The following is a 14,808-nucleotide window of genomic DNA, read 5'->3' as shown; positions in this document are numbered from 1 at the left end:
TCCAAGCTCGGGGAGAGAATGGCTGCTGTGTCCACATTCACAAACAGTTTGTCATTCCATAATGACACATCAAAGAGATGCCATTTTGGCTTTACAAAACAAAACTCAAGTCCAGATAGGGAAAAAACAGCATTGACTGATTTTGTTCTTCAATGAAGTCCCCATGATTGACAAAAGTCCCTCATCCCTGTCCCCAGTCAGTTTCAAGCCTCTTCACCATCTGGTGTCCTTGCTGCACCAGGGTTGGGTCGACAGTGGCAAAATGGTCTTCTCACGAACACATTACATGCCTGAGTGTCCTCAAACGCAACATCACAATCTTGATAATAGTATTGGATTAGAGCAGGGTGCTCATTACGTCGATCACGATCTACCGGTCGATCACGGAGGGTGTGTCAGTCGATCCCCGGCCAGGCATTAAAAAAATAGTCCTAAAAATGAGCGATAATAAATCTTCACTATGATGTCACTTTCGTCACTTGATTGACATTCACGGCACCCGAGGGTCTTCTGAGATGACGCTGGCTGCTGCCAGCTCATCATTAAGAAAAAATTACCGACAGGAAGGCGAGAAACACTTTTTATTTCAACAGACTCTGGCGCCGTACCTGTCGTCAAAACTCCAAAGACCGACTGCACAGTTGCACAATAAAAACGCTGCTTCATCCTGCCTGCACTAACAACATAAGAGTCTCAGAAAGCTTGCGTGCACAACCTAGCAAGCTACGGAGTTTGCCACCAATGTATTTCTTGTAAAGTGTGCACTGTATACAAAGGAGTACGGAAGCTGGACAAATAAGATGCCAAAAACCAACCACTTTCATGTGGTATTGGACAGAAAGGAGGACTTTTTTTCTCCTCCATTTGAAAATGCGGACGTTATCAGCACTACTGTCTGATTCCAATCAATGCAAGTCATCAGAATCAGGTAATACACCAACTTATATTCTTGTCTTCATGAAAGAAAGGAATCTATATGTGTTAAACATGCTTGCATCATCTTTAAACACCTTTAACTTGTTAACAATATTAACTATATGTGTTAAACATGCTTGCATTATCTTTAAACACTTTTAACTTGTTAACAATATTAACTATATGTATTAAACATTCTTGTATTATCATTAAACACCTTTAATTTATTAAAAATATTAACTATATGTGTTAAACATGCTTGCATTATCATTAAACACCTTTAACTTGTTAACAAAAACATATTTCATAAATAAGTAAATATAAATTATATATATCAATGAGGTAGATCCCCGCGACTTGATCAATTGAAAAGTAGCTTGCCTGCAGAAAAAGTGTGAGCACCCCTGGATTACAGTAATAAAATGCTTCACAGTGATAACCGAGAACCATATTCTTTCATACGGTGATGGTGGAAAAATACACTTGTAGCCACAGCTGCCATGAGGTAGACTGGCAGGACAACCCTCCAGTTGTTACGCGAGCACACAAGAAGGCACTTAATGAACAACTGTGACCTCACCAACTGTGTGAACTGTCAGTGATGCAATTAAGTGTACAGGCGCAATTGGAGCTGTCACAGCTCTCAGCGTGTAGTTTGCTCATTAACTTTTTAGGATTGTTTAATGTTGTCACTGGTTGGCACATCGAAAATAAGATACTTATTTGGGAATGAGTCTTGAATGGCGTCTGATGATGATCTAAGGTTCTGGAAAACTAAAATTAGAACAAACTTTGGCTATGGGACCCACACCCTTGCTGTATCAGTAGTATATCAATCGTTATACAAACAAATCCACCAACATGTGAGACAATCTACCCGTCAGCAGATGAACAACATCCTTCTGATTACTATTTGCCTAATGCTAGGTGGAGACATTCCCCCTTGTTCGGGGCCACAACAGTCAATCAACAAACAGAAAGCAGCTATGCTAGCGGAGCCTCGAAGTGAGGGCAACTTTCTTAACCCACAGAGCACAGCTGCTACGGAGGCCGCGAACCAGACGAGCGTTTCAGAGGTGATTGATGTCAATGCCGATCCTTCAATAGGACCCGGGGCTAGAGACGGGTTAAGTGGTTAGCAAGTGGGACGGCGTGCACGACGTTGTGGACCGAGTCTGTTTGCGGCTGTGAATGAAAGGCAGGCTAGAACCTCCATACTGCAAACTTCAAACACTGCTCACTTCTTCCCAATTGTAACTCGAAAATGAATTAATCCGGGAATTGTGAAAAATAGGAAACGCAGTTTTTTTTAGAACGGTCAATCAGTCGTGGACAGTCTGGGATCATATTGCCAAACCGAAAGGACTGTTAGGAGGACACCTGAATGCAAGAAGCTTAATTCCTAAAATGGACAAATATATTTACCTCCAAGAACACTCAAATCTGGATTTTCTCAGCATTTCTGAGACTCGGCTTAACCTCTTAAGGCCCAAGCTGTTTGTTTACATGCTTTTTTTATTTCTCTTTGCTATTTGGGCTTATTGAACCCTAATTAGATTAAAAACTAAGAATCATCTTTTGATATGATGTATTTAGTCCATAAGTACACAAACGTGTACTTCATATGTAGTGACATGCTAATTTTTATTTTTACACTTTTTTTTTCCAAATTCCATTGTATGTTATACTCTTCTGACACCACCAGATAGCAGTGTAAGTGTCCACATAAGCGGCCATAAGACCCCAATTCAGCAGTGTACACAATTTTGGAAATAAGAGCTAAAAGGTGCTGTCCACGCATGTGGCCATTAAGGCCTTTAGAGTTAATGTTAATGCTCTTGTCAGCTACACTAAACACAACTGGGTATAATATTTTCAGGAAAGACAAGAAACAGGGGAAGAAGAAGAAGAGGTGTCCTGTTGTATATTAGAGACTCTATCCCCTGTCATGAAATACAGTGGACAAGTTGTTTATCTCTGGAATGTTTAGGAGTAGAACTCAACCTTTCACCACAAATGTCTTTCATTATTATTGTATCTATTGGCCACCCTCCTCAGATGTTAGCTCATTTGAAAACTTTGATAAAATTATGAAAGAGTGTAACCACCAAAAATAAATAATTGTCATGGGAAATTTTAACATAAATTGGGAAGATCTCAGTGCTAGCAAAAAAACAATAGCTGATAAATATGATTTTGTGCAAGTAACTAAAGGACCAACTAGAATAACCACCACAACCAGTATCCAAATCGATCTGATTGATTGATTGAAACTTTTATTAGTAGATTGCACAGTGCAGTACATATTCCGTACAATTGACCACTAAATGGTACCACCCCAATAAGTTTTTCAACTTGTTTAAGTCGGGGCCCACTCAAATTGATTCATGATACAGATATATACTATCATCATAATACAGTCATCACACAAGATAATCATCAGAGTATATACATATAATTATTTACATTATTTACAATCCGGGGAGTGGGATGTGGAGGGGGGGGGTTAGGTTTGGTTGATATCAACACTTCAGTCATCAACAATTGCATCATCAGAGAAATGGACATTGGAACAGTGTAAGACTGACTTGGTAAGATATGTACAGCATGTAGTGGACATAGAGAGAGAGATCCGAAAGCATAAGAATAAGTATCTACATTTGATTATTTACAATCTGGGGAGGTAGGATGTGGAAGGGAGGGTGTTAGTTTAGGTTTGAAGTTGCCTGGAGGTGTTCTTTTAGTGCGGTTTTGAAGGAGGATAGAGATGCCCTTTCTTTTACACCTGTTGGGAGTGCATTCCATATTGATGTGGCATAGAAGGAGAATAAGTTAAGACCTTTGTTAGATCGGAATCTGGGTTTAACGTGGTTAGTGGAGCTCCCCCTGGTGTTGTGGTTATGGCGGTCATTTACGTTAAGGAAGTAGTTTGACATGTACTTCGGTATCAGGGAGGTGTAGCGGATTTTATAGACTAGGCTCAGTGCAAGTTGTTTTACTCTGTCCTCCACCCTGAGCCAGCCCACTTTGGAGAAGTGGGTAGGAGTGAGGTGTGATCTAGGGTGGAGGTCTAGAAGTAATCTGACTAGCTTGTTCTGGTATGTTTGGAGTCTAGATTTGAGGGTTTTGGAGGTGCTAGCAGGAGGTGTGGAGGTGCTAGGGTACCATGGGAGGTGGTCTAATATTCACAAAGACAGGATCACTAAATCGAATAATATGATTACTTGGCTTTCTGACAACAACCTCACACTGGTGACCAGGAAGCTAAATAACAAAAGATTCCACCTTCATGTTGGAAACAGAGTCATTTGGCATTCCAAAACACCTGTATGAGCATGTTAAAACTGCAGAGAAGGGACTCCATTCTTGTTGATGAATCAACGAATAGGCAGATTTTTACATCTTGAAGGAACAACGTTGTCAGAATGATAAGGACAGCCAAAGCTAATTACTTTGTAACTATAATTGAAAACACAAAATGAAATATCAAAGCAACTTGGGAACTACTTTAAAAAATACCAGGACAACAAAGGAATAATGATAAAGGTTGAATCAGTCATGCTTACAACTTAAAGGTGTGGTTTGCAACGTGCTCACAGCAACATTTTCCAAAGCAAAAACTATAACAAGAATCCCACCTGCTAACTTATGTTACCATCAGTGGTTTAACAGAATACATTTGTTTGACAATTGCCTATGTTTTTCACAATTACAAAGTTTATGTAATACATGTTTACGGTCCCAAATAAAGTGATTGGTTTGCACACATTCAAAAGAGGTCCAAGAGAAGCAACAAACAACTTGCAGTCATGTTGGTTGTTACGATAGAATATACATTCAATGACAGCTAACGCTAGTTATCCCAATTGCTATTATTAGCTAAGAACATATAAAGCTAATTTGTTACGTACGTACGTCATCAAGGAGAAACCGTGAACCATTTTCTACCTTTTGTCCCTCTCGGGTTCGGGGGTGCTCGAGCCTATCTCAGCTGCTTTCGGGGGGAAGGCGGGGTACACATGGCCAAGTCGCCACCTCATCACAGGGCCAACACATATAGACAGACAACATTAACACACTAGGGACCATTTAGTGTTGCCAATCAACCTCAATCTTTGGAGGTGGGAGGAAGCCGGAGTACCCGGAGGGAACCCACGCAGTCACAGGGAGAACATGATTCGTATTGTGAGGCACGTACATGCACTAACCCAGCGTTTCTCAAAGTGTGGGGTGCGCCCCACTGGTGGGGAATAGAGACATGACAGGTGGGGCGCGAGGAACGGGAGGAAATTTCACTTTGATTTTTTTTTTATTATTATTATTCTTTGATTTTTTTTTTTACTATGCTTTCATTTTCTATACACACTGGAAACCACTTTGTGATTCTGTCTGTGAAATCCGCTATATAGATAAATGTAAATTACTTATTTTTCCTGTATGCTTTACATTTCTAGGTAGGAGCGAAAGTTTGACAGACAGCAACAGTAACTAATGGGGGCGGGGCTAAGCGGAAGCTTTGTGAATGGCGAGTCACTGTGCGAGGATTTGCTATTTGGCAAATACATAAAAAATAGAGCCACTGCTGATGAGCTGTTCAAGATAATGGACAGTTTCCTCAAAGAACACAACCTTAAATGGGAAAACTGTGTGGGCTTTTGCTCTGATGGCGTGCATGGCAAAGTCAAGAAACGGGCTGCAGGCTCTAATAAAGAGGGTTGCGCCAAATGCGCATTGGACACAATGTGTCATTCACCGGGAAACACTCGCGTCAAGGCAGCTCAGCCCCGAATTCAATGAGGTTTTAACAGTGGCAGTGTCAAGCCTGCAGCCCCGATTTGAAAAGCTGTGCAGTGCAAAACAGGCTCATTGCAGCCACTAATGCTGGAGTACTGTAAAACTCATGTTCACTTGCCCTGTCCTCCTTTTTTTGGCAAAGATTGCAAAGTGGCACTTTTATTTTCATTTATTATTGAACTTGATGCAAGTTATTAGATTTATTATTGAACTTGATGCAAGTTATAACACTTATTTGTTTTATTATTAAACTTGATGCAAGTTATAACACTTTTTTTTATTTATTATTGAACTTGATGCAAGTTATCAATCAATCAATCACTTTTGTTTTATTTATTATTGAACTTGATGCAAGTTATAACACTTTTGTTTTATTTATTATTGAACTTGATGCAAGTTATTTAATTTATTATTGAACTTGATGCAAGTTATAACCCTTTTATTTGATTTATTATTGAACTTGATGCAAGTTATAACACTTTTTTTGATTTATTATTGAACTTGATGCAACTTATAACACTTGTTTTGATTTATTATTGAACTTGATGCAAGTTATAACACTTTTTTTGATTTATTATTGAACTTGATGCAAGTTATAACACTTTTTTTGATTTATAATTGAACTTGATGCAAGTTATAACACTTTTGTTTTATTTATTATTGAATTGATGCAAGTTATTTTATTTGATATTGAACTTGATGCAAGTTATACCACAGCTGCACAGTTATTTTATTTATTATTGAACTTGATTTTATTTTATGTTATTGAGTTTGAATGTATAAAACTTGATGTTACTTGATGTTCGATAAATTTGAAAATGTTAAGCTTGGCATTAGCGTTCTGTTGGGGCGATGGGGGCAGGTGGGGCTTGAAAACTCCCCCTTGTCCAAAGTGGGGGATGACAAAAAAAGTTTGAGAACCACTGCACTAACCCCTGTGCCACCGTGCTGGCAGCTTTCTGCTCTTCAGTTGGTGGAAGAACATTCAGCAGTTTTCTCGCAACACTTTCCTCAGGAGTTGAAACTTTTGACTTTCGTTTCTGGGCTGGACGGGCAAAATCGATATTGCATCCTTCAGCATATTCTATGTGCGATGCTGATGGTTTCAGCCACTGACAAGGTAGTGATGTGCATGGAGTGGCTGTCTTCATACGTATTAATGTCTCCAGGGCGAACAGAGTGGCTGCTGAATGTGAACATGTTTCACCCAATCCAGCCATGCAGGTACAGTGGCAGCACAGGATCTGACCATCTTTCGCTATTGCTACCCAAGGTCTGAGGGGAGGATCATTCATCCGTTGAGAGTGTTTTACCTGAAACAGATAATATGACATACCTTATATTATTATCAGTCCCTAATTTGGATATAATATACAAGGCTAGACCTTACTGTCCATTTATGCATATTTTACCTGGCATTTGGTAAATTTTCTCATGAATCATTCATTAAATTAGCCTGAAAATTTAAACCTCGTTCATTTTGAGCAAGAAACCAAAATGAATTATCAAGCATGAATTCTAAAAATTATTTTTGTAGAAACTGTTTCATAAGCTCTATACTGAATAGTTGGAAATTATGTAATGTTGTTTTACTGTAGGAATTAATTTCTCAGATTTCAATATGAAGCTCCTGGAAACAGTTTTTTACAAAGCAATTTTTGATAGAATTTTTTTATAATATTGTTTGGTCACATCCTTAAACTGAATACGATAAATTTTCAGGCTAATCTTTTATTACAAAAAGCCTCCTGTTCAAAAATGCTTAATTAAAAAACTGTTTCACAAAGTCTGTAGTAGTTTTTTGAAATTATGTAATGCATAGAGAAAAATTGGAAAATTTCAATATGAAGTTTGTGAAACAGTTTTTTAATTAAAAGCATTTTTGAACAGGACGTCTTTTGTAATAAAAAAAAAAAAAAGCTTAACAATGTGAGTTTTCATTAGAATCACTTCAGTAGTTTTTTCACAATCACACTGTTACTGCCACGCGGATTTGTAAACAGACAGTAGGCTCTTCTGTGTGTGCTTTTTCCTTACCTTGGTCATGAGAAGAAATCCATTCTTGTTTGGAATCTGCCATATCAGCCCATCATGCACAAAACCTGCTGTAAAATACTTGTAGGCATCCATGCAGACTCTTGTATGCCTTAAGGTCCTTTCCAGTGTACGGAGATGGTGAATCGACGAGGTAATTATAAATGTCTGGATATGAGAGATCATGCAGGTCGGCTGTTGCAAAATGCTCAGGTGATTTTAGCATGCTTCTCGGTAAAAGGTACGGATCCGTTGTGCCAACAAGGTTCAACTTCTCTCGGTAACGTTTCTTGGACTCTTCATCCAAATGCACAACTTCATTGGATAGCAAATCAGCCATAATTCGTATGAAATCGGTGAAAATGTAGCGCAGAAATCAAACTGAATCTGTACGAACACGTAGGAACGAGCTGACCGGTTGACCGGCAAGATGGCGGCGTAACAGACTGCTAAGCCTCTATCGGGCGGGATATTGTAGGTTGATCGATAACCCTGTTAAATAAATAAAATAAAATAAATATATTAACGTTAGTGTGTGCACAGACAATATTATTATTGGTGTGTACGTAATCATTATAATATAATTAATGTGTTCCATCAATGCACAATAAATGTATTATTAGTGTGTACGATCATTCAATTATTGTTGATCTTACCATATGTTTTACCATAAATTCGTTAAAATTGCATACTGCTCTAAGGGTCAGATTATGTCAGATAATACGTCAAAATTACAAATATAACCTATTTACCTATTAAATTGTTGTACCAAAGGTAACCACAGGGGAGCAGAAGTCAAGTGTACAAATTTGGACAACAGCCGTTTGGGTAAAGTGTTTTTTACCATAAAATAATACACATAAACCAATGTAATTTGGGCAAATGTGTTCATTCGTTATTGATATATGTTTTGTTCAAACATATCCAGACAGGTATGTTATTTTTTTATTTGTTTGACTGTCATCAGAAGAAGATATATTTTCTCCTTCAGAGGTAAACATTATGTGGTAACGTTATATTATACTAGCACACTTGTCTGAACTTTAAAACAACAACATTTATGGCGCAGTTTAGCCAAACTGTGTCAAACTTACTAAGCGAAAAAATCAAGAATTAATCATAGCGACTAACTAATAACGGGTCAAAATGAGCTGTCGAGTATAGTACAGGATGTCACTTCCCTGTTGGACCTTTCCAAAATAAATCAACTAAACTTCGCGATCCTTTTTTGGTCAATATCCGGTTGAAGGCAGCAGCGCGTCAAGGGCTGTCATTTGTCACGTGACACTTGGTCCCCGTCACCCACTACATTTCCCAGCAGCCACCACGGCCTGCAACCTCCTTGAAAAGCGGAAAACTAGTTCTTCATCTATAAGACGTTAAACGTATTATACAAACGTACTTTAGTGTATCGTGTTTGTTCAGTAGTAACTTCTGGTCGCAGTGTAGACATATTTATATTTACGACTGTCCGACAAAATTGCTGAATTAGTGACATAGCCGCTGACGTGCTCATTAGCTAGCTTGTTTTTAGCAGAACGACGATGAAGAGTCGCGCCGACGAGGAAGACTATTGGAACAATTCCAAGTGTAAAGCTTTCACTTTCGATGATGAAGAAGACGAATTGGGAAAAGTAAGAGTGCTTGTAGTTATGATATCTTTATTAACATTTGGGGCATTTTTGACGAAATGCCATCCGTTTCTACTGCTTGTTTCTCTTGGGGGTGTGGATCGGGGAGCTGGAGCCTACCCAAGCTGCACTAGGGCAGAATGGAGGGTACACTCTGGAAATGGTGGAGGGCTATTTCCTCCTTCCCCAAAAATAATAATAGTGTTGATGAAAAAGAAGGAAAACATCTCACTTTCACACACAAACTATTCTTCTGTTGCTGTGAGGCAGCACCTGTAGTTTGAGATTACTTTTCTAGTCGTTTTCTTTCCATTGAAGTCATCAGACAGGGAATGACGCTTTGGACTTTTTGTGCTTCAGCTGAAAGAATCCAAACAGACAGTCAACAGCATCCGACTGGTGGACGAAGACGACGATGATGTGGAGAAGGTCAACTGGAGTGGCGAGCCGGTGGGAAGTGAGACCACTTTCTGCTTGTCCTTAATTGGTTATCTGCTCGGACGCATCGTCCCTGATGTCCCTCCTGTGTCTCCTCAGGCATCTCCTGGTCTGTCCGAGAGACCTCTAATGACAGGGCGGACAGAGAGGTTTCCTTCCCCCCAAGAATCAACGTGGACACGCCGAGCCTTGTCAAAGTCAACTCTGGATATTCACTGAGCTCGCTCTTTAAAGGTCAGACCGAAAGAGGAAGTGAGACAGGTGAAACCGCATCAGGTCATGTGACTCAATGTCCATTTTGTACGCAGGAATAAAGGGAGGAAATGTCACAACATTTGCTGAAGGTGAGACGCACGTCTTTCTTTGGACGCTAATGTTTGAAGAAATGATAACCATCAAAATAGGAGCATCAACAACTTAAATGTGTATTTTATAAACGTATCAACTTGAATGCGTATACTAGGGCTGCGAATCTTTGGGTGTCCCACGATTCGATTCAATATCGATTCTTGGGGTCACGATTTGATTATAAATCGATTTTTTCGATTCAACGCGATTCTCGATTCAAAAACTATATTTTCCCGATTCAAAACGATTCTATTCATTCAATACATAGGATTTCAGCAGGATCTACCCCAGTCTGCTGACATGCAAGCAGAGTAGTCGATTTTTGTAAAAAGCTTTTATAATTGTAAAGGACAATGTTTTATCAACTGATTGCAATAATGTAAATTGTTTTAACTATTAAATTAACCAAAAATATGACTTATTTTATCTTTGTGAAAATATTGGACACAGTGTGTTGTCAAGCTTATGAGATGAAAGTGTAAGCCACTGTGACACTATTGTTCTTTTTTTTTAATTTTTTATAAATGTCTAACGATAATGTCAATGAGGGATTTTTAATCACTGCTATGTTGAAATTGTAACTAATATTGATACTGTTGTTAATATTAATTTTTGTTTCACTACTTTTGGTTTGTTCTGTGTCATGTTTGTGTCTCCTCTCAATTGCTCTGTTTATTGCAGTTCTGAGTGTTGCTGGGTTGGGTTTGGTTTTAGAATTGGATTGCATTATTATGGTATTGCTGTGTATTGTTTTGTTGGATTGATTAATTAAAAAAAAAAAATATATATATATATATATTTTATTTTTTTTTAAATCGATTTTTTAAAAATGAGAATCGATTTTTAATCGCACAACGTGAGAATCGCGATTCGAATTCGAATCGATTTTTTCCCATAGCGTATACGAACCTTATCATTTTGTTTATAAATGTATCAACCTAAATGTTTATTATACAAAGGTATCAACTTAAATGCTTTTACAAACCTGTCAATTTAAATGCGTATATAAATGTTATCATTTCGTATATAAACTCATCAACTAAAATGGTTATATGAACTTACCCGGAGGGAACCCACGCAGACACGGGGAGAACATGCAAACTCCACATAGAAAGATCCCGATCCCAGGATCGAACCCCGGACCCTTGTATTACAAAAAACTGAAATTAAACATCACAAAATTTTTGGGGGGCTTTTCTTTTCTTAGCACTCAGCGACCCATCTGCCAGAATTCTTGCCCCAGAAGTACGAAGACCCAAAAGTGAAAACCAGGTACCATCCTGATGTGGTGTCTGCTCACACACACAAATTCAAATTAGTCATGATGTCATTGTTCTCAGGATCTGGTTAGCGCTTGGTCACCTCAAGAGGCTGTGCACAGGATGCAGCAAGGAAAGGTGTGTATGTGTACGTGTATGTATGCACATTTTCTACCTACTGCTTGTGTTTCAGGGAGTCTCTCTGGAGAGGTTTCGTTGTTTACGCGACAAAGTGCGACTGCTGGATTTGGCCGTCAGCGCTCACGATGGCAACGTCATCACAGCTGTAATTTTTCTATTTGAACCTTTCTTGTTTTTTTCCACCTTGTTGACGTGATATGTTTGTTTTCAGGTTTTAATTTATCTAAAGAAGACTCTGAGTAAAGGTGAGTGAAGAAAATGCTGAGTATGCTAAGTGTGTGTGTGTTGACTGTTGTGTGTGTGTTAGAGGTTCTATTTGGAGAGCTGCAGTCCAGACAGACAGCGCTGAGACATTTCATTCACTTCCTAAAAGAAAGCGACGAGAAGTCACTCTTACTGGACCTGTTTAGGTGCTTTTCTACTTCCTGGTTCTCAGCTGCTTTTTAGTGCACGCTCATTCTTTTTATGTCTTCTCGTCAGATCTCTGGGACGCATGGAAGATGTGGCGGTAATGTGATCACTAACTACTGCAATAGTATTAGTAGGAGAAGTAATAGTACTCTCGTACACCTGAGACTTGACAGCCACTTTGTTGTCCCCATGGCAACAGTTGTGTCAGTACAGAGACCACCTGAGCATCACAGATGAAAATAAGAGGCGGGACTTCCTGGAGAGCTGCCTGAGGTGATTGACAACTGAAGGAAGTGGACTTAGTGAACATACTTACACAAGTTGATTTGTTCTAGTCTGCAGTTTTCTCCTGAAGACCAGATCCAGGTCCAGGATCAGGTATCTCTGCTGAAAAGGCAGATGATCTTGGAGGTGACAAAGACAACATTAGTTTTTCCACAGAGTTCCCCGGGATGTTGCAGCTCTCTCTCTGTGGTTGCCAGGCAACGGACCGCCAGGCCGAACAAGGAGGAAAGCTTGAGATCTTCCAGAAGTTTCCCAGAGGACCTTCCATCCTCCACATGCCGCTCATCAGCACCTTGCATTACTGCTGCGTGTACCACTACACCCAGCCTGAGGTCAGCTAAGGTCAGTCTGCTTCTCCAGCAGCAGTCTGCTGTTTTTCACAAAGTTCTCATGCGTCTGCAGGCCAGCTCCAGCAGTCCGCTGAACATCCGTCTCAGCTTCAAGGTAGATAAGACTTTGATGGCCATGAGGTTCGATTGTCTAGTGTGAAAACTTGCTGAACTTTGATACCAGATATCCAAGAAACAGTTTTTGGTGACAGCTTTGGCGGCGCGAGCAAAGATGAAGGCGTGGTCTGACGTGGACGCTCTGTTTACTAGTCGCAGCTGGCTCGGCTTCACCAGGAAAAAATCTCCACTCCGTTTCCAAAAAGTTGTCGACATCCTGCAGAAAAGCTCCGCCCCCACGAAGGTGAGCTCCTAACCTTTGGCGTCTTTAACAATCCAGCTCAAGGTGCTCTTGAAGTCTCTAAATTCGTCTAGTTAAAATAGTTAGTTACAAAAATGTTGCGTTTGGACCTTGTTGGTTCTAAAGCCAACTTGACTTGACAGGTGCTGCAGGATTACGTGGGTCTGGTGGATGATGCCAACGTGAGGATCGCCCTGGCTCAAAAACACAAATGTCACGACATCGTCATCAACGTGAGAGCGGGGGAGGGGGTTTCTACATCACTTTGGCGTATTGATTTCTGATGTCAGCATCTCTCTGCCAATTAGACGTACCGAGACCTAAAAGACCGTCAGCTGTTACTAGAATACAGAGGAAAGGTGGAGGTGGGGTCAGCCGAATATAGGAGGATCGGCGAGCTGCTCAACAACTCGGTGAGGAAGAGAAAGGATTATCTTCATCATGTGACATCTGAACTCTTTTCTTCTACTCTATCCTTCTTTTTCAGCAAATCCGCTGGAAAAACTGACAAGCAAGTTATCAGCTTTCTGCAGTCATCATTTTGGCATATAAAACATGTCACTTCTTGTTCCGCTCAGCCAAATAAACAACAAGCAATGATCAAAAACTTTCAGTGTTACATCATGGAAGCTTCGCGCTTAGTGTTTAACCTGAAGGATGCTCTACTCTGATTGGCTCAGCTTTCTGGAAGCAGAGTCAACGTTAGCCACAAAATGCTCGCTGATGTTAACAGTAAAGAAGCACAAATTAGAAACATTTCTTTGTACTTGTCAGTAGATTCTTTTATTTGTCATGTTCTCCTTACAAAGATTCCTTTAACGGTTGATCTGCAGAAAGAAAATTAAGCAGTAGTGTTCAGAAGTCCCGCCACCTGACCCCTGAGGTCAAAGGTTAAGGCAGGACGCAGGATAATCACTGATCCGCGATCAATTATTTTTCTCTACAACAATGTGCAACTTCAATACAGTGTTTGTTTTCAGACAGGAAGTTAGCAACAGCTGTTTGCAAGCTAAAACCTGCTCAAAAAGTCGAAGAGGAAATGTTTTCAATGGATACAAACTGAGTTATTTAAGCCAAGGAAGTGTTTCCTAGCAACAGCAAACACTTAAAACCAAAATAAAAGAGCAGGAAGCTTACTCACACCGTCACAATAAAATTGTATTAAAATTGAAAACCACGCCCCTGCAGTTGTGTGTGTTTGTCAAGGTTCTGAGTCCAAATTCAGTTGACTGCGATGGGGAGAATTGGGGCTGCTGGGGTTGGAGCTGTTTGAGGGGGTGGAGTGAGAGTCCGGCTGCAAAAACAAAATAAAAATTTCAGCGATCATACAAATACAAAGACGGCGTCAGCATTACCTCTTGGTCAAAGTCCTGGTCAACTTCAAGAGCACCGCGAGATGTAGCTCCTCCCCCAAAATCTACAACAAAAAAAAGAACATGACTTTCAGGCATACTGATGCATGCTGGGTAACGAGCACGTACCTGATGCTGTACGGGTCATGTACGTCTTGCTCCTTTGCTGCCGAGAGATACTGGACAGTGGGCGGGGCTTGTCTTTGATGGCGTCCTCTTGGGAGGAAGACATCACACCCTGTGACACACACACACACACAAAGTGAAAGAAAATATGTCATAAGGTTTGGGGGGGAAAAGCATCTTTGAATTTTGATGATTCTGTGGTGAGAACGTACTCTAACAACCAAGCAACAATGAGTGATTACCAATTGATTGATTGATTTTGTGTGTCAGTCTTTATGTTCCTGCCTTAGTGAGCCTTCCTCTGCTTTATGTTGTAAATGTTTTGTACAATTCCTACTGATGTCTTTATTTGATCTTAATTATGTTTTAACTTTGCTTTTAATTTTA

General features: G+C 39.9%; 2 protein-coding genes across 6 annotated transcripts in view; one reads left to right on the top strand and one right to left on the bottom strand.

The window, feature by feature from the left end:
* The first annotated feature begins 9,032 nt into the window (after nt 1-9,032).
* Nucleotides 9,033-14,120, top strand: vipas39 (VPS33B interacting protein, apical-basolateral polarity regulator, spe-39 homolog). 2 transcript variants are annotated; one of them, XM_062045249.1, is made up of 18 exons: nt 9,033-9,377; nt 9,735-9,831; nt 9,912-10,046; nt 10,121-10,156; nt 11,368-11,432; nt 11,501-11,557; nt 11,613-11,705; nt 11,772-11,805; nt 11,868-11,970; nt 12,041-12,068; nt 12,171-12,244; nt 12,307-12,382; nt 12,454-12,588; nt 12,659-12,700; nt 12,770-12,946; nt 13,087-13,176; nt 13,252-13,356; nt 13,431-14,120. In XM_062045249.1, exons 1-18 carry the CDS (start codon nt 9,288-9,290, stop codon nt 13,449-13,451), a joined length of 1,458 nt encoding a protein of 485 aa, XP_061901233.1. In that variant the 5' UTR covers nt 9,033-9,287; the 3' UTR covers nt 13,452-14,120. The 2 variants fall into 2 exon arrangements, 1 of the variants encoding a protein (XP_061901233.1); XR_009825935.1 differs by lacking the exon at nt 13,431-14,120 and having other exon boundaries at nt 12,856-12,946.
* Nucleotides 13,700-14,808, bottom strand: part of cdc42bpb (CDC42 binding protein kinase beta (DMPK-like)) — a 31,925-nt gene continuing 30,816 nt past the window's right edge. For all 4 annotated transcript variants that reach the window (XM_062045245.1, XM_062045246.1, XM_062045248.1 and 1 more), the window contains 3 exons: nt 14,425-14,533; nt 14,299-14,360; nt 13,700-14,237 (listed from right to left, as the gene is read on the bottom strand). In XM_062045245.1, the coding sequence (XP_061901229.1) occupies nt 14,145-14,237; nt 14,299-14,360; nt 14,425-14,533 (264 nt within the window). In that variant the 3' untranslated portion in view covers nt 13,700-14,144. The remainder of the gene's footprint in view (nt 14,238-14,298; nt 14,361-14,424; nt 14,534-14,808) is intronic.

This window comes from Entelurus aequoreus, linkage group LG04 (genome assembly GCF_033978785.1).
Source record: "Entelurus aequoreus isolate RoL-2023_Sb linkage group LG04, RoL_Eaeq_v1.1, whole genome shotgun sequence".
In the NCBI taxonomy this organism is placed as follows: Eukaryota; Metazoa; Chordata; class Actinopteri; order Syngnathiformes; family Syngnathidae; genus Entelurus; species Entelurus aequoreus.
This window is presented reverse-complemented; position numbering and strand designations above follow the sequence as displayed.